Below are 24,183 nucleotides of genomic sequence, written 5' to 3'. Positions count from 1 at the left end.
TTCATGAGTTTGTTTGCCAAATGTGTAGATGTTTTCTTGCCGAATTGGAAAAGGCCCAAAAGGGTTATTAGCATATGTTTGAACAGAGGTTTTTAATGCATTTATAATGCCATTTTACCATGCTTGAAAACCACGCATATTAAACTCAATATAGCAATTATATTCACAAACATACAATAAAATATTTGCAAGAGATAAAGGTACCTTAAAACCAAGCTTTCCATTAACATGTAGGTCTGATACAATGTAAGTCCCCACTTCTCTAGTTGCCATCCAGATGCTTAGATTCACCTGTTACGCATCTCCACAGGGGAAATTCAGTGTTGGGAGATGATTGGTTAGCCAAAGGGGACATTTACTTGGACATAATTTGCTTTGGTGAATCATTAATAATAAAACTTAATAGTTTTAAACTTGTAAGTTATAAAGTTACTTTTTCTAAAAGTTAATAAAAGTAACTTATAAGTTACTATTTAATTTAATAAGTGACTTTATTTGAAAAAAGTTACAGGACCCATCCCCTAGGCAAAGTAATAACTTAATAGGTGGTACGAACTTAATGATGGAGACCCCTCATAAACTTGGCGCCACTTTCAAGAGAGAAAAGATTCCATTGGAATCTAAGTTTGATGCCTCCAAGGGGTTCGATTTGGGGAATGAAGGAGTTGGGTTTGTGGACTCATTTTTGAGCATTCTTGGATTATTTTCTTCTTTTTCATAGCTGGAGCTATTCTGCAAATTCAGATCTGCAGGTGTTGGTAAGGATTTGGGAACGAAATCTCCCATATTCTCATAGGTTGGACGTAGCCCCTACCTGATTTGGCACTATTTTCAGAAATTCAGGTTATTGGAGGACCAAATTGAGTGATTTATCAGCTAAGACGGCTAGGAAAGGGTTTGGACAGCAAGTACTGATCAGATTGGAGGCTCTTACAGCAAGTTATCCTCTCCTAGAAGCCAGTCGTACCATTCTAGGGCCAGCCGTACCTTCCCTACTTGCCTGGAATTCATAAAAAAATAATTGAAGGGTCCAGCTTGTGATTTTTTGTACAATTTTCATTGTCAGCAGTAGGAATAAAGATTGGAATCATTCTTTCAGGCTTATAATGTCACTGGAGAGAGAATCGAGCAAATCAGTGTGGGAAATTGTCCATTTTTAGTGAAGTCTCCTGGGGGTTTGAAGGAAACAGTAGCAGTTTGATCTATTTATGTTAGATTTGTTTTTGGTAATTATTTTCTAGAGGAAATAAACTCATTGGAGCAGTTAGGATTCATTGGTAGCTCCTGTAGAGCACCTGGACTCATTTAAGCTAATAAAGCAGCCCTCTAGGCAAGGCGTTGGACCTCTGCTAGGCCAATTTTGGCATGTCTTTGGTGAATTCCATTGTTTATTGGCTTTTGATAATTGCTGTCACAAAAATCAGTCAATCTGAAATTTAATTTCAGTCATTAGTTTATGTTTATTATTGTCTTTCAATTGAATTATCTAAATTCCAAGGCATACATACTTTGCAAAATACAAAATAAAGCAAAAACCACAAAACAAACAAACAAAACCAATTTCCTTTACCGCTGGTCAAAGACTTTAAAATCAAAAAACTAAATCAGATTGCTACATTCCGTAGTTGACATCTTTCAGTGGTATCAGAGCGATGATCTTGCCAGCCTGGGGGTCATCAGAGTAATTCTATGCATCAGGGCAGATTTGGTACCTACAGATATTACCAATTTTCTCAGATTTTAAACATAGTAATATTGTAAGGAAACAGTATCTTAATTAATTAGACACTATTTTGCAAGGGAAGACCCTCAACAGGGGAAGGATGCAACTGCTAAATATCTTAAGAGAAATTTGCTGCCACTGTTAATAACAAATTGGGGAGGGGCAAGGGGACAGCTCTATATAAGCAGTGAAGAAGAGAAAGGTCAGTCAAATAACTATTTACTTCAACTTGAGTAGAGGTATTCTCAAACAACATCATGACTTGTTTCATAAACCTTGGACCAAAGCCTAAGTTTCCAAGTATAATCCTGATAAAAGGTCAGTCAATTTAATTGTAGACCAATTTGAGATCAAGCAAATTCATACAAGTTTTATGGCCCGAAACCTTGTACCATGCCATGGCTTATCAACTTGCTATCAAGTTGTTCAACGTGAATCTCTCTACAAAAGTTTGAAGTTCAAGAGTTCTTAGGTGTATTTTAAGGACTTCAGTAATACCATAGTAACAGGCATTAAGTATGGTAGGCTTCCAGTTCTTTATTAGGATTCTATTACCTTTGTTGGTTACAAGATCTATAAATTTATTTGGTCCCCCTCTTGCTTTAAATTCCAAAGATCCATGCCTTAAATAAATTTTTACAGAAGTCAGTTATACCCTTGAATACAATATTTTATTTGTAGAACCTGACAAGTATCACATCAAGATTGGACTTTGCAGGTATCAAATTGCTAGCCTGGTTGCATCAATAAGAGTGTTTTGTCTCTAAAGCTGTAGCTTTTGATGTTAGCACCTTAGAAGGGATGATCTTATTCGTAGTTCCCCATTCTTTCGACTGGATCATCAGCACTATTTGCAGAGAATGCACATTAAAATAATAAAAGTCAGTTTTCATTTGAAACTGGTTAGTAATCAGATTGCCATCAATTTTAATAGCATTATTATTTTCTCTTTATGATTGGATTGACACAATTAAAAGATGCTTCTTAATTCTTCAACACTTTCATTAACTTACCCTCCCTCCTGTAGCTTTTAGCTTGTGTGATAGGCACTTGCAGTTCTATTTATCACAAATGGTAACACTCTGTTAAGTTTAGAATTCTTTCTGGTTTAGAAGACATATTTGTAGGGAGTTGATGATTCTATTCTATTAAAATTCACTTGGAACTTGTGCCTAGCTTTCTGTGGGTGACCTATATAATTAGGGCTGGAAAAATTGAAGACTTGGGAGCATGCGCAGAACTTGAACATTGGTCATTATCATGGCAATTCCTTCATTCTAACTAGACTATGGCACACTGGACCTCTGAAGTCTTACCTTAGCCCCTTATTGGTTTCATCAACTTTCAACTCCAATCTTTTCATCTTGTTTTGAATTATAACTTTTCCAAAAGGTGACAAATTTGAAGGGTCATTTTGCATCTTAGCTTCTATCCTCCTCCCTTCATTTAATTTCATTTGAATACCTTTGTTCTGCAAAGAATTTTGGATCTAATTAAAGAATTTTGGATCTAATTATTGTTGGGTTTGGAATTCTTTTCTCTTTTTTTAATCACTGGTGTTTTTATTATTTGTTCAATTAAAAGTTCCATGGCATATAAGATGCTTACTAGTGCAAAAACTTGAATATTATGTGGAAAGTGGTCTTAAAGATGGGTTTTTATCCTTTTGCTGGGGTGGGAGAATTTTTTTTGAAGCAGTATTTAATTGAAGATTGAATGCAACGAGGAACATTGTTTTTGGTATTGTATTTCTACACTAGTGGCTGAATGGCTCACCGCTGCAGCTTTAGAGTATTTAACATAATTAGATATTTGGAATTAAGGACAGTAACTGAATTCATTCAACCATTAGAATGGCTACATATTTATTTTTTATTTCATGGTTCATATCTATCAGTCAAAATTTCTAATTCTTTTTTAGTTAAGGTTGACCCTTAGTAGTTTTAACTTTTCAGATATAAAGAGCATTCTCTCAAACTATTATGCAATGAGAGATTAAAGCATCCCTTATTTGGATGATCTCTATTATTTTAGAAGAAATATAAATGTTTCTTTGTCTTTTCCGTTTCTAAAGTTCTGTCAGCTTCAGTCTTAAACACAAGAAAGAGAAGTGCAACAAGAATGGGCAATAATTTTGGTATTTCTTATTTGGAAACTTATGATTGCATTATCTTTGCAAAAGTTTGCTATTGTGCATTTTTGCTCTGATTTTCGAATGGGCCAATTTTGTATGTTATTTCCCTATAAAACATTCGATTGTTTGACCAATTGATAAACTTCTTCTCTCTTTAAAGAAGTTAAAACTCATGCAAATTTTGGCACTGACAGTTATAATGAGGTTCATTCAGTGTTATTTTTCCTGACTGGATGCAATTTTTTCTATTTTGCAGATTATGCTTCCAGCATTTGTCATGTTTATGCTTATTGCAGTGCGAACAAGAGTTGACACTAAGTTGCATCCCACCCAAGCGTATGCTCTTGTACATTTGTCAATGTTATTTTTATACTTATTTTCGTGGTAGCCATGTTCCAAAACTGGCTAGAATTCAAAAATTAAAGTATGATTGATAGAAAAAATGATATACAAATTCCTACTGGATTCATACAGTCTTTTCTGATAGGTAGATGAAAAGTACTACTATACTATTATATTTTCAAACAAGTGTTAATATAGGAAGGCAATGAGGCATTGGAAAACTACAATTTGACAATTTGAGATAAATCTCCTATATACGGCAGATTAAAACTAGTAGAGGATAAGACTTAAACAACTCTATCAATTCTAAGAATTACATCTTTCCTATCTTATATATGGTTGAAGCTTGACTGTTTCCTTTACCATTTATAACAACGTTCTTGTAAGGCCACATAATTTGGCTTCTTCACTGATCTTCTAGGACATTAGGCATTGGCATGGTCATTGATAGAGTTTGCTTAAGGTTTAAGATCATTTTATTCTTCTTGAGTAAGGTTTCATTATCCACCTGTCTTCTTGAGAGGACTGTCATCTCACTTGGGTTAAGTCCATGCCTCAAGCTGTCTTTCATTGCATCAAACCTCCTTGCTACTTATGAACTTAATGCTCTCTGATAGGTTTCAGCTCCTCATTTGTATTAAGTTCATTTGAAACCTCATTATCACTTCTTTTATCCTCTCAACATCATTATCATTTCCTTTATCCTCTCCACTTTCTTCACAGGATAAGGTCTCAAAAATGAGCAAGTCTGTCTGCTCTTCTTCTTTTGATTCAGTAGTAGTTATGTAGCAGAGCATCTGTTGCCATCTTATGTTTCCAGAACTATTTTTCATTGTGTCAACCCTTCTGTTACTTATGACCTCAATGCTCTCTGATAGATTTCAGCTCCTCGTGTGTTAATTTCATTTGCAACCTCATTGTCGTTTCCTTTATCCTCTCCACTCCTGAACATAACAAGGTCTCAGAAGTGAACAAATCTGACTGTACTTCTTTTTTTGATTCAGCAGTGGCATGTAGCAGATCATTCTGAGTTGTCTTACATTTCCAGATTGTAATGGTAATTGAATGAATTAATTAAGAAGAGGAATACTTCTTATATAGAATATTACAAGAGGATCTTTCCTTAACAGAAGCAATCGAGAACTGAAACAAGAAAGGAAACATTCTAAAATGAAACTAAACGACTTTAATACCCTCCCTTAATGGTCATTTTACTAACTACACCAAGTTGCCCCCTAAATTTTTCAAACTTGTCTGCTGAAAGACTTGGTTAGAATGTCTGCAGTCTGATCCTCAGTTGGAACATATTGCAACATCATAGATCCATTTTCAACAAGTTGTCATATAAAGTGACAATGGAACTCTACATGCTTTGTTTACTCATGGAAGATTGGATTCTTGGCAAGCTTTAGCACCCCTTGGTTGTCACAAAACAAGGGTGAAGGCTCTGCTTGAGACATTTTCATGTCAAAAAGTATCCTCCAAAGCCATACTGCCTCACATGCTGCTTTAACAATTCCCCAGTACTCTATTTCTGTCAAGGAAAGAGCTACTGTCTGCGTCTTCTTACTGGTCCATGTGAGTGCACCCGTCCCAAGACTGAAGACATACCCAGAAGTAGTTTTTTGGTCATCAACAAAACCTGCCCAATTTGAATATGTAAAACCAATTAGTCGAGGATCTTTGCTTTTGCTATACAGAATGCCAAATTCAGGTGTCCCTTTCACATATCTCAGTACACGCTTCCCTACAACCCAATGTTTTGCCTTAGGCACTGTAATGAAGTGAGAGATGTAACTCACAACATAACTTAGATCAGGTCTAGTGACTGTAGGATAGACGAGGCTGCCAATTAGTTGCCTGAAAGATGACTCATTGATCACCTTTGAGTTTGATTTGGCTGATAGTTTCAGCCCTTTCTCCATAGGTGTAGATGAGACTTTACAATTTGCCATCCTGAACTTTATCCAACAAACTCTTGGCATACTTCAACTGAGAAATGAAAATACTGCCACCTGTCTGTCAAGCCTCTACACAGAGACAATAATGCAGAAGACCCAAATCGGTCATATCAAAACCTGACACAAATTCAGTTTGATTTGCTCAAGCAAATTTGCCCCACTACCAGTAATGATGATATCATCCACATAGATGACAAGAAGAATGATGTCATTACAAGTGCTCTTGACATACAAGCTGGGATCTGAAGGACTTCTTTGAAAGCCCTATGCATCCAAGTACTTGTCAATCTTGATGTACAACACCCTAGGGGCCTATTTTAGGCCATAAAGTGCCTTCACTAGTCTACAAGTGCTATTTGCCTGCAACCTTGAAACTTTGAGGCAGCGTCATGTATATTTCTTCCTCCAAATCACCATTGAGGAAGGCACTCTTCACATCCATTTGATGGACTTTCCAGCCACATTGTGCTGCAATGGCTAGAACCAATCAGATAGTGCTCATCTTTGTTGTAGGAGCAAAGGTCTCCTCATAGTCTATGCCTTCTCTTTGCGAGAACCCTTTAGCCATGAACCGAGCTTTGTATTTATCAAGAGTTCCATCAACTTTGTATTTCATTTTGTAGACCCATTTGCAGCCAATGGGTTTCTTCCCTAGTGAAAGATTTGATATAATGCAAGTGTTGTTCTTCAAAAGACTCTGATGTTCAAATTCCATAGCCTTTTCCCATTTAGGTTTACCTTTCACCTCTGAATAATCTTGGGGCTCATAAAAATGCTTAATGTTAGCCATAAGAGCAAAATTGACAGTACTTTGCTTGCTCTTGCCTCTGGATGATCTACCCTCAACAAACTCATTATCTTGAACATCACTGATGAGCTTTTCCCACCACTTAGGCCGAAGAGTAGAAGTTGTTGATATGTGGCGACTGATCATGCAAGTATTGTACGCTCGTAATGTATCCTTGCTAGGGTTGGGGCTGGGTTGGGCCTTGAGTAGGGTTTCGGGGGTGCAACCCCCGAGGAATATTTTTTTGCCTTTTTTTTGTTGAAAAGACGCCATTGATAAAAACCCTAAAAAAGGCCGACTCATGTTGCCCTAAAAATTGCATTTTATAAGCGGCTAGAATGTAAAGGGCATTGTAATGGTGTTGTATTGTTTTACTGGATAATAGGAGAAGATTGGACGACTGTGCTTTGTGGATGTAGCCCATCTTGGGTGAACACCGTTAAATCTCTGTGTTATTTGTGTTGTGTATGATTCTTCATCTTTTGTGTGTTTGTATTTGCATATAATTGTTAATTCGTATTTGCTTCGGATCTGCCTAAATCCTAATAGGTGGTATCAGAGCTGTGTATTTCTGTAAATTCGCAGGGACTTTCAGATTTGAGTGGGAGCAATGGAAGAAACCAAATTCAAGGTCTAGAAGTTCAACGGCTAGAATTATCAATTATGGAAAATGCAGATGGAGGATTACATGTATCAAAAGGATCTGTGGCGGCCATTGGAAGGAAAGACAAAGAAACCTTCCACGATGTCAGATGAAGATTGGGATATTTTGGATAGAAAGGCATTGGGGACCATTTTGCTGTGCCTTGCACCGTCTATAGCATTCAATATATCAAAGGCAACAACGACTGAAACCCTGATGGTAGCACTGACGAAATTGTATGAGAAACCCTCAGCTTCAAATAAGGTATTTCTTATGAAGCGTTTATTTAATATGAAAATGAGTGAAGGAGGATCTGTAGCAGATCATTTAAATGAATTTAATACAGTTGCCAGTCAATTGACTTTTGTAAAAGTCAACTTTGATGAAGAGGTTAGGGCTCTCTTAATTTTACGTTCTTTGCCAGAAAGCTGGAATAGCTTGGTTATGGCTATAACTCTGTCTCTGGTACAAACACTGTGAAATTTGATGATGTTGTTGGTGAAAGATCCCAAATGGATCCTTTTGCTGTTGCTGCTATAAATTCTTAATTAAACATACTATATTTTTGTAATTTTCCAGTGATCTTATAGAATAGACAGAAGTTGCAGAAAGGGATTGTTTCTTTTTGGGTTTTGATGTTATAAGTAAAGTAATTGATAAATAGCAACAACTGTGAAATAAAACAGTAAACAATGTTCATATGTAAGAACACTTAAGCAATCTGAAAATACTGCAAATCATACCAGGCAAATAACCTAGTTTTGTATTCAGCAAGAATCCATACATTTATTTGGAGCTGTTCTCAATCTGGATTCATGCCAGATGGAGGAATATTACTGGTAGCGAACAAGGAAGACCCAATAAGCTGAATACAACCCTTCAAACCAACATACAAACAAGGCGTGGTTGCAAAGGAGGCGTGGAAGTTGTTGCAAATCACGTGCTAGCTGAAATAGACCAGCCGCCCTGTTGAAACCCCCAATATGCACGCTGAATCTTCAGGCCAAGAAAATGCGTCTTCTACCTTTGACAATCTCTGTACAATCCTAGATAAATCCACTGTCAACTCATGCTGAGGGCTACGTCCCAGCAAGTTCAGACCTGGGGTTTACGTCCCAGACCAAAATCACTCTTCCAGAGCAATTCCCAAATTCGCAAGTTTCAAAATGATCAAAGATGCTATCAATTAGGTTTTCATCTCCTTATAACTCCTTTCCCTTTGCAAGTCGAACCCTAAAGAATAATAAAGCTTGCGCTTTATAATTAAAGTGACACTTTCCCAATTATGGCGTTGTTGTGACCATCTCACACATCGCCCCATTGCAAATGGGGACCCTTGCTTTTTTTGCTTTTTAGGGTTTGTTTTTTGGTCTTTTAGGGTTTTGTTAGTTAGCCTTTGCATTTTGAGTGCTGTCGGGGAGATCAATAGGATAGCAAGTCCGGCTTGAGTGAAGTCCTGATCCTGAAATTTGGCTAAGTCTGAAAGTCCTGATCCTGAAATTTGGCTAAGTCTGAAAGTCCTGATCCTGAAATTTGGCTAAGTCTGGAATGTCCTGATCCTGAAATTTGACTAAGTCTGGAAACTGAAAAACCTCAAAAAACTAGATTTTGCAATATAACCCCTGGAGGTCTGAAACCACTCTCAAACATCCTGAAAGTATATATGGAATATAACTTAAAGTATAAGTGTCACTTATACTTAAATGTTATATTCCATAAAAATTATCCTGATAGAGAGTTCGAAAAGTCAAATTTCGCTCCTGTCCTTCACCGAGGATCCAGAGCGAATTTCGCTCCTGTCCCTCTCCAAGGGACCAAGGCAAAGCACTCCTGTCCCTCACCAAGGGTCCAGGGCGAAAAGGCTTATTTGAGTCATTCTTGACCTTGTTTGGTCAAATTGGAACATCAAAGGCATGGTGAAGGACGAAATGAGCATGATAGAGCATCCAGACTTGACAATGAAATGATGAAGTTTTTGCCCAGAAGGTCAAATTCGCTCCTGTCCCTCCCTGAAGGACCAGAGCGCTTTTCTTTATGTGCACAATTTTTAGACCTTTTTTGGACATTAACTTTTATTCATAGCATGAAGTAAGGTGAAATCTTCCCTAGCAAAGGAATTTCGAGATAAAAAGTGAAAAGATTTGGCCTAGAGGACAAAATTCGCTCCTGTCCCTCACTGAAGGACCGGAGCTTGAATTTCAAATTTGCACTGTTCTTGCAGGATCAAGACAATTTTATGATTTGAAGAGACCAAGGAAAACATGATTTATCCATTGAATATAATTTGGAAGGCTAACAAAGGACAGATAAGCTTGGATTTGCAAAATCGCTCCTGTCCCTCTCCAAGGGACCAAGGCAAAACGCTCCTGTCCCTCTCCAAGGGACCAGAGCGAAGTTATCAAAATTCATTATTTTTTTGCCTTATTTTAGCAAATCGCACTAGATGCCAAGTTCGCCCAAAACTTTGAAATATTTCAAAATTTTTTAATTAAATTGGCATTTAATGAAAAGCGCATAGCATTTAATAATTAATTTTGAGCCTTGGAAAATCATTTTTTTTAATTAATTGAGGCATTTCGAAATTAATTATTATTAAATTAAAATTTAAAAAGAAGAGCGCTTGAGGTATCATTTTTTATTGCTTAATTAAGTCGGCCTTCTCCTTTTATTAATCTTTGTTTATTTTTTCCACCAAGTCGGCCTATGGAGAGATGTAGAAGGTGAGCGCTCTATATATTGGAGGTGTTGTTTCACAATTCAAATCATTCAATCATCCTTTCAAGTGCGAAATTGGAGAGCAATTTGAGGAGCGAAATCCAGAGGAGTGGAGCGAATTTCTACCAAGTGTGGAGACTAAGGAAGGCGAAATTCATCTTGAAGGCTATTGGAGAGGCGTATTTCTTGCTAGATTGGAGGATAAATTCCAGATGTTTTGAAGGTATTTGAAGGCGAATTTCCAGATTTTTGAAGAGGAGGGTGGAGTTCTTTTCCAAGCTAAAGGAGGTGCATTTTATCCAAGGGAGAGCTTTGATCTACACTTTGCCTAGCAAAATTCATCTATTTTTACATCATTTCTTAGAGTTAATTCTCAAGAGGAGGTATGGCAAAATCATCTTGACACCCTTATTCAAGGTTTGATTTTTTAGACATTTTTTGGAAAAATCTAAGTATTACATGGTTAATTAGGAAATGATAACTCAAGATTTATCATGAGGTTTCCTAATTAAAATCTTAAATCTTCCTTTTGAATCCTAATTTCTACACTTCAAGATATATTATTAATTGTGAAATGTTGTGTAGGTATCAAGATGGCGACTCTCAAGCTCGAAAGATCTACAAGTCGGCAGGTTCTCATCAAGGACGATCAAGCAAGGACAAGGGCGACCTCCTCCAGCCTCGCATAGACAAGGACGACCTTCTTTGGACTAACGTCATCAAGGGCGACCTCTTCCAATCCAGTATTCCAAGGCGAGGTACAACAATCATCCTGCAAATCAAGGACACAAGAAGTTAGAACAAGGGTTCGTTGAAGAAGCAGATAGTTCCAGATGAATTAATTAAAGCTAGCTTCTCAACAACATCAAGTTGAATATCTACCAAGTTACAAGTGTCAGACGAGGTGGCATCCTAGTCATCACTTCTCCAATCAGTATGGTCCACCTCAACATTTCCAGATTCAATGTACCTAACTCATGGAAGGTGGCACAAACTCCGATGTACCTACCCCAGCTATCCATTGGTGGAATTTTCTAGAGAGGACATGTGTCCAAGCAATACAATTTTATCATTGGTCAAGCATTACTTGTTATGTAATGGTTGTAACAAACCCTAATTAGGGTTTTCATTGTTGAATCTTGGCCATTGATCTCGAATTGATCTAAGCCATCGAATTCTATTGAGGGCACTATATAAGCCCTGGCATTTCATTTTGTAAAGGGAATAGTTAGGAATAGTTGGAAGCAGTTAGAAGATAGAGAGAGAATAGCAATTAGAGTAGAGTAGAGAGAGAAGGCAAAGATTGTTGCCAAGATGTTGTTGTAAAAGACTTGTAACTTCATTGAAGAAATGGTGAAATTCATGGGTCGATTCGACAATTTGCATGGTCTTTATACTTCTCATGTTTGATTTCATGTTATTAGATGAGTGGAAGAAATGTGCTTGATTGATGGTGGAATTCATATATCCATACTACTAGCAGTTTGTTGATTGCAAACTTGCCTTGTGTAGTCAACTGGAATCATTCAGCTTAAGCTTAACTTCAATTGTCACTTCTTCATTGATATGCATCAACCTGATGGTGTCTATGCTTGCAGTGATGATTTGAACATCATAAAGCCTTCCTTCGAAGATCGCACTAACCTTGTGGAGATGGTCCTGGGATGTCAAAACAAGACTTAGTTAGAATTCCATCAAAGATCATTCATTGCTCTTACACTCTTAGTGTTAGGATTAGATCCTTTCCTCGCCCTCATCTTTTTTCCTTTTTTCAAATCAAAGCTAGTGAAATCCTTTGTTCCAGCAATATTCAAAGCAGATCAGACGTTCAATCATCAAATGTAAGTCCCCTTGTGATTCCAGCAAATCACATCATACCACAGAGAGCTTATCCACACGTAGAGACCCTACATACAAGAACCTTGAAGTCATCCCGATTGATCGTTTTCGCGACATCTTCAGCATTCGGAGGCTTTACTCAAGAGAGGATAAGGTACCCTTGGGTATTTTATTCTGTGTTTGATTGTGTACAAAATACACGTCAACAGGCGTCAAACTCTAGAAAAATATCACTTTATTGCGAATAAATAGCTTCAAGCATCCAAAAAGACTCTGAGAGGTGAGAATCATGTAACAAAGTTCAAAACCTTTCCAACGAGCTATAACACAGGCATATCAAACCAGATGAAGCCAAAAACCCCTTATTACTCCGAAATGGCTATATACATAGCCTTATTTTAATTTATTTAATTGCTAACTTAGGAAATATTTAAATATATTAAAATATTTCCATAGATCCAATAATAGCCCAAAATAACCAACCAAACATGAATTTGACATCGTCACCTGTCTGTGACTGATGCCGGACAAGATGGGCCAATTGGCAGTCTCATCCCTAAAATCTAGGGATACTCCTAGAAACTAGGAAACACACCCAATCTTCCTGAAACTGAAACCATGGTATGGTCTCGTGGAACCTCAAATATGGAAACTGCCACAACCTCTTAAAAAGTAGGGAATCGCCCTAAAAAGTAGGAACCTCTCTCCAAACACCTGTAATTGCTCAAAAGGATCCTGCTCTACTCCTTGGTCCCCTAGGTGGTCGTTTAGTCAACTGCCAGTTTTCCCTAAAAAATAGGAACTGTCGTCTGAAGGTCCAAAATGGCTCACAGAGCCCCTGCAAAGCTCCATGACCCTCAGAATGAGTCCCCTAACCATGTCATTGACCTACGGGAACTCGAATGGTAGGTCAACCCCTGCTCATCTCATGTCACCTAGAAAAGGGGACACTACAGTTGGTGTTATCCTAAGCGAGGAAATACGGCAGAAAAACATAGGTGAGACTTCAACATCATCAGGTACTGTTTTGAATGTAGAGAACAAGGGAAGAGCAAAGGAAAGAGGAAAAAGTCCAGGAAATTGTGAGAAGTCACTAGGGAAGTAAAAAAAAAGACACTCTCAATCCAGAGGAAGAAAGGATTGTTGGTACTGCGGAAAGCTAGGACATTTAAAGAAAGATTGTTGGTCTCGAAAAAACAAACAAGGAGACGAAAATGAAGATGACAATAAGGAAGCCAATGTTGCAAGTAATACTTTACAAGATGTTTTAATTATGTGTTTAAATAATGTTAATGAGTCTTGGGTAATAGATTTAGGGGCTGCATTTCATGCCACACCCCATAGAAAATATTTTCTAGATTATGTTTAAGGTGATTTTGGACAGGTATACTTGGGTGATGATGAGCCTTTTTAGATTGTTGGAAAAGGCAAGGTAAAAATCAAGCTGCAAAATGGAAATGACTGGTTGCTGAAGGAGGTAAGGCATGTCCCTAATTTAAGAAGAAATTTAATTTTTGTAGGACAATTGGGCAGTGAAGGTTGCATAGTTACATTTACAGTCAATGTCTGGAAGGTCACTAAAGGTGCAAAGGTAGGCACATTGTATTTGTGTACTGGTAATACCTATCATACCTTTAGCTTCTACAAAAAAGTTGCTGCAGGGACAGCTACAGTAGATGTTGCAAGGACAGATTCAAAACTGTGGCACCATAGACTAGGGCACATGAGTGAGAAAGGGATGAAAATTTTTTCACTCTAAAAAAATGTTGCTAGAATTGAAGCAGAGTGATTTAGAGTTCTGTGAAAATTGTCTTTATGGGAAACAGAAAAGAGTTAGATTTTTCAAAGTTGGGAAAGAGAAGAAGAGTGATAAATTAGAGCTTGTGCATTTAGATGTATGGGGACCGACTTAGGTATCATCTCTTGGTGGCTCTTGTTATTATGTTATTTTTATAGATGATGCAACTAGGAAAACATGGGTGTATTTACTAAAACATAAATCACATGTTTTTGAAACTTTTAAGAAATGGAAAGCTTTGGTTGACAACGAGACAGGAAAAAAGTTGAAGTGTCTCAGATCTAATAATGGAGGCGAGTATTGCAGCAAAGTATTTGAAGATTACTGTTCTTTCAATGGAATCCGAAGGCAGAAGATTCCAGGAACCCCACAAGAAAATGGTGTGTCTGAGAGAATGAATAGGACCATCATGGAGCATGCAAGGAGCATGAGATTGCATGTTGGACTGCCCCTACATTTTTGGGCAGATGCTGTACATACTGTTGTTTATTTGATAAATAGAGGACTTTCAAACCCTTTGGATGGTGGCATTCCAGAGGAGGCATGGACTGGTAAAACATAAATTATTCTTTCTAAAAACCTTTGGTTGTGAAGCTTTTGTCCATGTTGATAAAGAAAACAGAACCAAACCTGATGCTAAATCTCGAAAGTGTACCTTCGTTAGATATGGAATAGATGACTTTGGTCATTGATTATGGGATTTTGAAAATCAGAAAATAATTAGAAGTAGAGATGTTATATTCAATGAGAAGGTCATGTATAAAGAACAAATGTAGGAAAAGGAGCATGAACAAGTTAAAAAGGAATATGTAGTCTTGGATGAGATTGCTTTTGCATGATTTTCTCTTTCTTTGTATTCTATTTTATTAACTAATTCTGGTGAGCCAAAAGGATATGAAAAAGCAATGCAGGTGGATACCAAACAAGAGTGGGAGCTAGGCATGAAAGAGGAAATGGGTTCCTTGATGCGGAATTAGACTTGGGACTTAGTCCCATTACTTGCAGGAAAAAGAGCCTTGCCAAATAAATGGGTTTATAGGTTGAAGGAGGAGGATGGAGGATAGAAAAGATATAAGGTCAGATTTGTGGTAAAAGGTTTTGCATAGAAAAAGGGTATAGATTTTGATGAAATATTTTCTCCATTTGTAAAAATGACTTCCATTAGAATTGTTCTAAGTCTTGTGGCTGCAGAAGACTTGCATCTTGAACAGCTAGATGTTAAAACAACTTTTGTCCATGGGATTTAGAGGAGGAAATCTACATGCAGCAACCACAGAGATACGAGGTCAAAGGTAAGGAGGAGTTAGCGTGCAGGTTGAACAAGAGTCTGTATGGCCTAAAGCAAGCACCCCGACAATGGTATTTGAAATTTGATAGTTTCATTGCTAAACATGGTTACCACAAATGTCATTCTGATTATTGTGTTTATTTTAAGAGATTGGATAATGACAGCTATATTATCTTGTTACTTTATGTTGATGACATGCTTGTTGCTAGGTCTAACATGCAGCATATAAATGAATTTAAATAGAAATTAGCAAAGTCATTTACTATGAAGGATTTGGGTGCAGCTAAGCAAATCCTTGGTTAGGAAAAATGGAACATTAACTTTGTCCCAAAGTGATTATATAAAGGTGTTGAAAAGATTTAACATGCAAAATGCAAAAGTAGTTGGTACACCTTTGGCTAGTCATTTCAAATTGATCGAGGAGATGTGTCCAAAGACATAGGAAGAGGTAAATAATATGTCTAACATTCCGTATTCATCAACGGTTGGCAGTTTGATGCATGCGATGGTATGCACACGGCCAGATATTGCACATGCAATGGGAGTTGTGAGCAAGTATATGAGCAATCCGGGAATGGAACATTGGAATGCTGTCAAATGGATTCTCAGGTATTTGAGAGGTACTACTACCAAGGCATTATGTTTCAGAGGATGAAACTCTGGTCTACGAGGATATGTTGACTCTGATCTGGTAGGTGATATTGATGCAAGGAGTACTATAGGGTATGTCTTTACTGTAGGGGGAATTGCAGTTAGTTGGATTTATAGCCTGCAAAAGGTTGTTGCACTTTCAACCACTGAAGCTAAGTATGTGGCTGCTACTAAAGCTGGAAAGGAGATGATTTGGTTACAACATTTTCTGGAGGAATTGGGCAAGATGCAGGAGGATAGCCCATTGTACATTGATAGCCAGAGTGCCATTCATCTTGCAAAGAATTCTGCTGTTTATTCAAGGACAAAACACATTCAAATCAGGTACCACTTCATACGGTTCATTTTTGAGGATGGCCAGTTATGGCTTGAAAAGATTCACACAAATGACAATCCTGTAGATACTTTCACGAAGGCAATCACATAGAGAAGCTGATTTCCTCATCAATTTCTATTGGCCTTGCTTAAAAATCATGGAATTAAGGAACGACCGAGTCCTTGTGTTTTATCCTGTGGGAGTTGCCAATGCAACAGTGTGGAGCCTGATTAGTCTCCAAGTGGGAGATTGTTTGGTGTGGAGCTCGATTAGTCTCCAAGTGGGAGATTGATCATGTAAGTATTGTACACTCGTAATGTATCCTCGCTAGGGTTCGGGGTCGGGCCAGGCCATGAGTGGGGGTGCAGCCCCCGAGAAAGTAGGGGTTTGGGAGCGTAGCCTCTGAGAATTTTTTTTTGGCCGTTTTTTGGTTGAAAAACCGAGATTGAAAAAAACCCTAAAAAAGGTGTAATGGTGTTGTATTGTTTTATTGGATAATAAGAGAAGATTGGACGAATGTGTTCTGTGGATGTAGCCCATCTTGGATGAACCATGTTAAATCTGTGTGTTATTTGTGTTGTGTATGATTCTTCATCTTTGTGTGTTTGTATCTGCATATAATTGTTAATTCGTATTTGCTCCGGATCTGCCTAAACCCTAACAAAAGCACCTTCTTCCAAATCATGATGATCACTATGACTTAGGCTACTTTGAATGAAATCATTTGGATGCTGATCTAGGTTGTCTTGAGGGAAATCTACTGGTATGAGATCATGCTTAGGAGATTCCACAAGTTCAGAATCATTAGAATCCCTTCCTTTAGGTGGAGCTAATGGAAGCCGAACACCAAATCTTTAGTCTGCATGGGCTGATCTTCAGGACACTTGATGGTAGAAGAGAGCTGAAAAAAACCACCTTCTTCATAAAAAACGTCCTTGCTGAAAGTGAGATGATCAATGCCTACATCAATTCGCTGATAGGCTTTATGATTGTCACTATAGCCTGCAAGCATCAACTTCTAACTTTTGGAATCTAATTTGGTCCTCTTGGCATCTGGAATCCAAATGTAGGCCATTGAACCAAAAACTTTGCGATGGCTGATTTTTGGTGTCCTCCTAGACCATGCTTCCTTTGGGGTCATCTTGTTGACGACCTGTGTGGGAGACTAGTTAAGAAGGTATACTGCACTATACACTACCTCAACCTAAAATTTCTTAGGAACAACCTAAAATTTCTTAGGAACATTTCTATTTTCTAGCATACAATGATCCATTTTCGTAATAGTATTGTTCCTTCGCTCAACAACACCATTTTGCTGATGAGTATAGGGTGTTTTTTGGTAATAGTATTGTTCCTTCGCTCAACCACACCATTTTACTGATGAGTATAGGGTGTGGTAAGCTGATGCTTAATACCATGTTTAGAACAGAAGTTAGTGAATTTGTTGGAATAGAATTCCCCCCCATTATTGACCTAAGAGTTATGATCCAACATCCTAACTCTTTTTCAACTAATGCTTTAAACTTCTAGAATTCATTAAACACATCTGATTTTTCCTTTAGGAAAAACACCCACATTTTCTTACTGAAATCATCAACAAACAAGAGAAAATACCTAGCACCAATGACTGATGCAATATGCATTGGTCCACAAACATCTGCATGAACCAGCTGCAAGACCTTGGATGCTCTCCAAGCTTGTCCGTATGAGAATCGAGTTCGATGCTGCTTCCCTATTTGGCAAGCTTTGCATACAGCGCGTGTTTGCGATTGAATCTCGAGTAAGCCTTCTACCAAATTCTCCGTAGCCAATTGAGAGAGGTATGATAGGTTGAGATGCCCCATACCGTTGATGCCAAAGAGTATTGATGGATAAACTCTTCGTAGCCCTTGCATGCTCATGAGACGCTCCAGTATCAACCAGCCTATACAATCCATGATCTTCGAGCCCAACTGTAATAGTCTTCTTGGGTTCCTTATCAACAATTTGGCACTTATGTGTACTGAAGGTGACATCCAACTTCGGATAGTGTTGCATAATCTGACTCTCAAAGAGCAGATTGAGCTCCATGCTCGAAACATAATATACATTGAGAAATATGAGATTTCTCCCACTCGATGTAATTTGTATGTTGCCCTTGCCGACAATTGTATACTCTTCACTATTGGTGTTGAAAATAAGCCACACCCGGACTGACAATGGACTGGTCCAAGAGGGGCCAGTAGTTCAGTGGTAGAGCACTTCGACAACATATGGAAGGTCCTAGGTTCGAGTCCTAGCTGGTCCATGTCTCAACATGGTAACAGAGCCAAGTCTAGGCTAGGAGCCCCAAGCACACGAGAGGTGTGGCTTAAGGGGGGGTGTTGGTGTTGAAAATAAGCCACACCTGGACCGACAATGGACTGGTCTAAGAGGGGCTAGTAGCTCAGTGGTAGAGCACTCCAACAGCGTATGGAAGGTCCTAGGTTCGAGTCCTAGCTGGTCCATGTCTCAACATTCACCACCGTCAAAGATCACTAAATTAGAGCAAGCCTTGTACTCCGTGAACCAATCTCTCTTGTGTGTGAAATGGTTAGAAGCTCCAGCATCAATGTACCATGCATAAGATTTGACATGATTTGTTGGCCTTTTGACCATAATAGCATAAAAGGCACTCCTTTTGCTCAGAATGCTTTGCAACATGGGCCTTCTGTTGAGACCATTCTTGGTTGCATTTTTGATCAGCCAACCACTTCCTGTAGTGTTTTTTCATGTGGCCAATCTTACCTCAATAATGACATGTGATAGCCTTCTTGGAACTCTCCTTAGATTTACCTTGTTCTTTCTTGTGAGAGGACTTGCCTTTGCCTTTGTCCGTGGCAATTAATGCTTGTTCCACATTGGCTGTCTTGTTGCTACTCCCAAAATGCTTCTTCCACCCATCTTGCTGCAAAAGCTTGTTGCACATTTCATCAAACTTTAAGTCAACATTGGTAGACATAATGTTGAGAGTTTCGATGAAGTGCTTATAGGATCGTGGTAAGCTTTTCAACATGATAACCACCATAGCCTCTTCTTCCATTTTGCTACCAATGGCCTCTAGTTGATCGTGAATGTTTTTGATCTTCATGAGATGATCCTGCAAAGACATCTTGTCGTCCATCATAACTGAGAACATGTTCTTCAGGAAGAATGCTATGCCCTTGTTTGATGTCTCATGCAAATCCTTTAGATGAGTCCAAATTTGTGCAAATGTCTTGCCAGAAGGTATTTCTGGAAGCATCTCACTGATGATTGATAATTTTAGCAACGTAATTGCTTCATGGTTACACTCATCAAACTTTTCCTGGTCTTTGCCTATACTAGTGGGACAGGTGTATGTACCCAAGACAATCTGGTCAAGGCACTGGTACTTGAAAATGGTGAGCATGCGCTGTTTCCACGTGTTGTAGTTCTTGCCATTAAATCAGTGATTCCCTTCCAACATGATGTTAGTCAAAGATGCCATCCCTCTTGTTTTTCAATGACACAGAAAATGAGGTCAAGCTAGTTGCAGCAAAGAACTTTGATTTTTGAAAAAGTGATTTTTTTTGGTAAAAATCAGTCAAACCCTTTAGCGAGTAGTTGGCACAAATCCCTAGGTCTGCAAATTGTTTGGTAAAAACCCTAGATCTTTTGGAAAAAATAGATCCACGATTTAAAAAATAGTTTGTACAAAAATGTTGCTAAAAAATTGAGAAAAGAAACCTTCACACCCAGATTGAAATCCTAGCTGTAGAATCACTCCCAGATCGTATGCAAGATCCCACGATTTTAAAAAATTGTGCAAAATCATGAAGACTAGAGATGTAGAAAAATATAGAGTTGAGCATAAAAAAAGAGGCACCCACATCGCGATCTTTGTTCTAGTTAAAAATTGCGTGCATGAAAGACAACCATGGTTTGTAGAAGGAAAAACTCTTCACGTGAACCTTTCACATGAACCTTCCATGCGATTTGTAGAGATGCCCACGTTTCTCATCAATCCCATGTTGCGATTTTTGCACTCAAGGACCCGCGATTCGTGGCACTCAAAGACCCACGTTTTGCTAAAAGAGAAACCTCAATTTTAGAAAAAAAAGATTGCAATATGTAGAGAAAAACCACTATTTCTCTCAAGCAAAGAAAACGCTCATGATTTCTCAATTAAACAAAACCCTTGAATTTTTGTCTGTAAAAATCCCAGGATTTTTTTTTTAAATCAATAAAAAATAACATCTAAAAAACTTTAACAAAGTTGTTTAGTAAATATCCATGAATTTTCTTTTAAAAATTCACCAAAAATTATAATTCGGCTTTGATACCATGTAATGGTAATTGAATGAATTAATAAGGAGAGGAATACTCCTTATAGAGAATATTGCAAGATGATCTTTCCGTAACGGGAACAATCGAGAAGTGAAACAAGAAAGGAAACATTCTAAAAAGAAATTAAACGACTAAGATGTCCGTTATAGCAATATTACAATATTACTTTAATACAGATGTACTTTCAGTTTTGGTGCCTCCCTGCTGCTAGTATTTATGAGTTAAAAGTTTATGACTAAATTATGCTTGTTTACTTCCATCTAATTACACTACCAATTGCAATACTATAGAAATAAAGAACAGTATGTACCAGATTGATATAGACAATAACACAGTAATCACTTCGTTGTAAGTAATTGATTACAAAATCAAAGTAAAACAGGGAGGACTGTTCTCAAATCAGACTTCTTCCCTGACTATGGAATTTTATTTAGAGGGTCTAATGGTTGACAGTTTGACCATGTATCCTCTTATAATTATTTCCAAAGCTGGTAAGGAATTAACAAAGACACTGCCTATTTGTGCTAACTACAGTAATATTATATCAAATTCTGAAATCAATTGGAACCAAATGAGATGAAAATAAAAAAGGTTACATCATTAGCTGCTTCTTGAAAAATAATGTGGAATGAAAAAATGGCAGTTTCTTTCCTCAGTGACAAAAACTTCTGTCTCATTGCATCAGTCAGCACAGAAGCACAGCTGTGTTCATTCACATCGAGGCAGGAATTAGCTTGCATCAGTCAATGCAAGGAACAGAGCCACATAAGGTTTAGCAGAAGTGTTGTGTTAGCTGGTGGACAAAAATCCCAGTGAGAGGTGTTCATAAAGGGATGGATGAAATCAATTGTTGCATTGGTTGATGCAAGAGAGGGACCACAACAATTGATGTAAACCCTCAAATCAAAGAAAAAGATCCCGAAAATTGAAAATTTTAACATTGCCCTCCTAGATTGAAAATTTAATGTTTCTGAAGCACCCTAAAAGAGAAATTCAGAAGAGAGGGAACTGGAATTTATTTTCCAATATGTCAAGTGATTGCAAGAATCGGTTTTTTGAGAATAATCAATTTGAGAGGAGACATGATAAGTTTATGACAGTTTGCCTTGACCTGCATTTCTTATTTTATTTATTGGTAATTCCCATTCTCACTATTGTTATCAAAATTAGTTTCTTCACTATAAAATATCAAGGAGAAAACAATAAACAACAAGGAAAAAGTTTACTACTTAAAGTTAAATTCAATTCATCATTTGTAGTTATCATGCATCTTGCAATTTCCTGTCATTAATATTGTGTGCACTGTGTGCCATTAGGTGTTTATACATAGTTGTGGGAATATGCCCTTCAATAAAATAACAACTACAATATTTTTTCCTTTGTCAATTCATCATAAAATTTGACATATACAGAAAGATTAATATGATCGATATATTTATCTTTCCAGATTTTAAACTTCAATAAGAATTCAACCCTAGGCCCCAAACCAGTGTTATCATAGAAAAATTCACTTCATATCATTTTTGAGTGATACTGTAGTGGTATCTAAAACTTTGTTTCTGTTTGGCTCAGCCGCTCACCCATATGAGTTCTACAATACAAAAAGTTAGGGCTCAAAATTTGTGACCCTTTGACATATCGTCTTACAGGTGACTATATGGTAGACAAATTGTTGGTGATGGCAACTCCAGTGATGTTCCAGAAAATGATAGAGGCTACATTGAATAGACAACAGGAAGAATTGGAATAATGCCATGCACATGAAAGAATCGGTATTGTTGACCAATTCTCGTTGCTCTTTGGGCATGTTCAAAACTCTTTTGATTTACAACAACTGTATGATGGTCACATGCCATACAAGATACGAGTCAATATTGAATCTCCATGTTTGAAGGCAAGATAGATGTGGATGCCTTAGACAACTGGCTTAACCTAATTTGTTCACATTATGCAGTTAATCATTTCTCTAACCAATAAAGGATTACATTCACTCTTATGAAGGTTTCTCTTTCAGTGACTAAATGGTGGAATAACTATTGCACAACCTATCCAGTTGGAAACTATGATGACTAGTACATCAAGTTCTCTCAATTATGCCAAGGCTGAGATCGATCAATGTTGGAATACACAAACACTTTTCATACTTTGGTATCCAAACTAGTTTTTTGAGGTCTAGGTGAGGCTTGAGGCTACATATCCAATTAGATATGAATTTCTCGTAGATCTCTTCAATCAGAGAAGTGTATAGGTTGCTTGCAAATTAGAAGCCAAAACCAAAGCCCAGACCAGCAATAGAAGATTCCTTGTTAGAACAAGCTCTAGTCTAAGCCCTCAAGGTAGAATCTCAAACTAGGGAATGGCTTTTATTGCCATCAATAGAAAAAGAAACAATTGCAAACTGATTAGAATAAGTAGTCCAAGATTGGCAAGTGGTGTTCAATTCACAACTCCAACACTCATTTCAATGTAGAATACCATGCTTAGAAGACTCTACTACACAACTTGACCTAGTAGGCACAAGCATTGTGCCATAGGACAAGGGTAAGCAGATCATGGAATGTAAGCCTATTGTCATGGTGGGTATTGCAAACATCTCCACTTCTTTGTAGACACAAAGAAAGTAGATGGATAAATGGTCAACTTGTAGATCTTTTTGTTGATAACAAAAGTCAAAAGAATTTGATTTCTCCTAAAGTAGTTTGGAAATCGAACTTGCTATTGATGCCCCACACAACCATATTCCATTGGATGGTTTACTGTGGGCTTTGAGAAACACATTACTCAAGATACAATTGCTTGCAATGTTTCTCCATTAAGGTATGCAATGTTTTACTTGGGTAACTATATCGTTACCATCGATATGCAATCTATGAAGCAAATCCAAGAAATGTAGTTATAGATGTTGATGATAAAGGATATCACATATTGAAGTTACTACCTAAACTTTCCCTCATTAGTGTGAAACAATATAAGGATATCTTTTAGCCACCAAAGAAGTGTCTACATATTGTGTGGTAAGGCAACTATTAATTTGATCCTTGGACTACCTTGACCTAATACATCTTTGTACCATAGATCATTTGTAGAAAATGAGATCTATTGATAGATTCATGAACTTGTGGCAACCCAATTGTGCTTACACATAAGAGAGATGACTTGTGGAGGTTTTTTAATTACTAGAAAGCTCTCAACAAGATCATAGTGAAAAACTGCATCCCTCTTCCAAAGATTGAGCTCCATAGTGCAAAATTCTTCACTGAAAGTGATTTTAAGTGTAGGTATTATTAGATTCTTCTTGAACCTACAAATGTTTGGAAGACAACCTTCAAGGCAAGAGAAGTTTTGCTCAAATGGTTAGTCATGCTATTCAGCCTAACCAATGCTCCAAGTTCCAACAATATCTAAGTGGATGATGAATGACATTCTTGGGACATTCATCACTTCATTTGTTGTAGTCCAACTTGACAACATCTTATTCTTTAGCAAAACTTGGGATGAACATATGTGCCATAGAGAGCAAGTGTTTGACACACATATGTTGTATACAAACATGAAGAAATGTTCATTTGCCAAGAGGGAGATACACTATTTAGGATACATTATAGATGCATAGGGAGTACAAATGTACCCGATCAAGATTCTAATCATCAAGGAATGGGC

At 37.5% G+C, this 24,183-nt stretch overlaps 1 protein-coding gene across 3 annotated transcripts in view; it reads left to right on the top strand.

Moving 5' to 3' along the window:
* LOC131060731 (ABC transporter A family member 1) overlaps window positions 1–24,183 on the top strand; it is a 233,622-nt gene that overhangs the window by 8,052 nt on the left and 201,387 nt on the right. For all 3 annotated transcript variants that reach the window (XM_057994085.2, XM_057994086.2, XM_057994087.2), the window contains one exon: window positions 4,114–4,193. In XM_057994085.2, the coding sequence (XP_057850068.2) occupies window positions 4,114–4,193 (80 nt within the window). The remainder of the gene's footprint in view (window positions 1–4,113; window positions 4,194–24,183) is intronic.

This window comes from Cryptomeria japonica, chromosome 10 (assembly GCF_030272615.1).
Source record: "Cryptomeria japonica chromosome 10, Sugi_1.0, whole genome shotgun sequence".
In the NCBI taxonomy this organism is placed as follows: Eukaryota; Viridiplantae; Streptophyta; class Pinopsida; order Cupressales; family Cupressaceae; genus Cryptomeria; species Cryptomeria japonica.
Note: the sequence above shows the minus strand (reverse complement) of the source record. Positions and strands in the feature narration are given on the sequence as shown.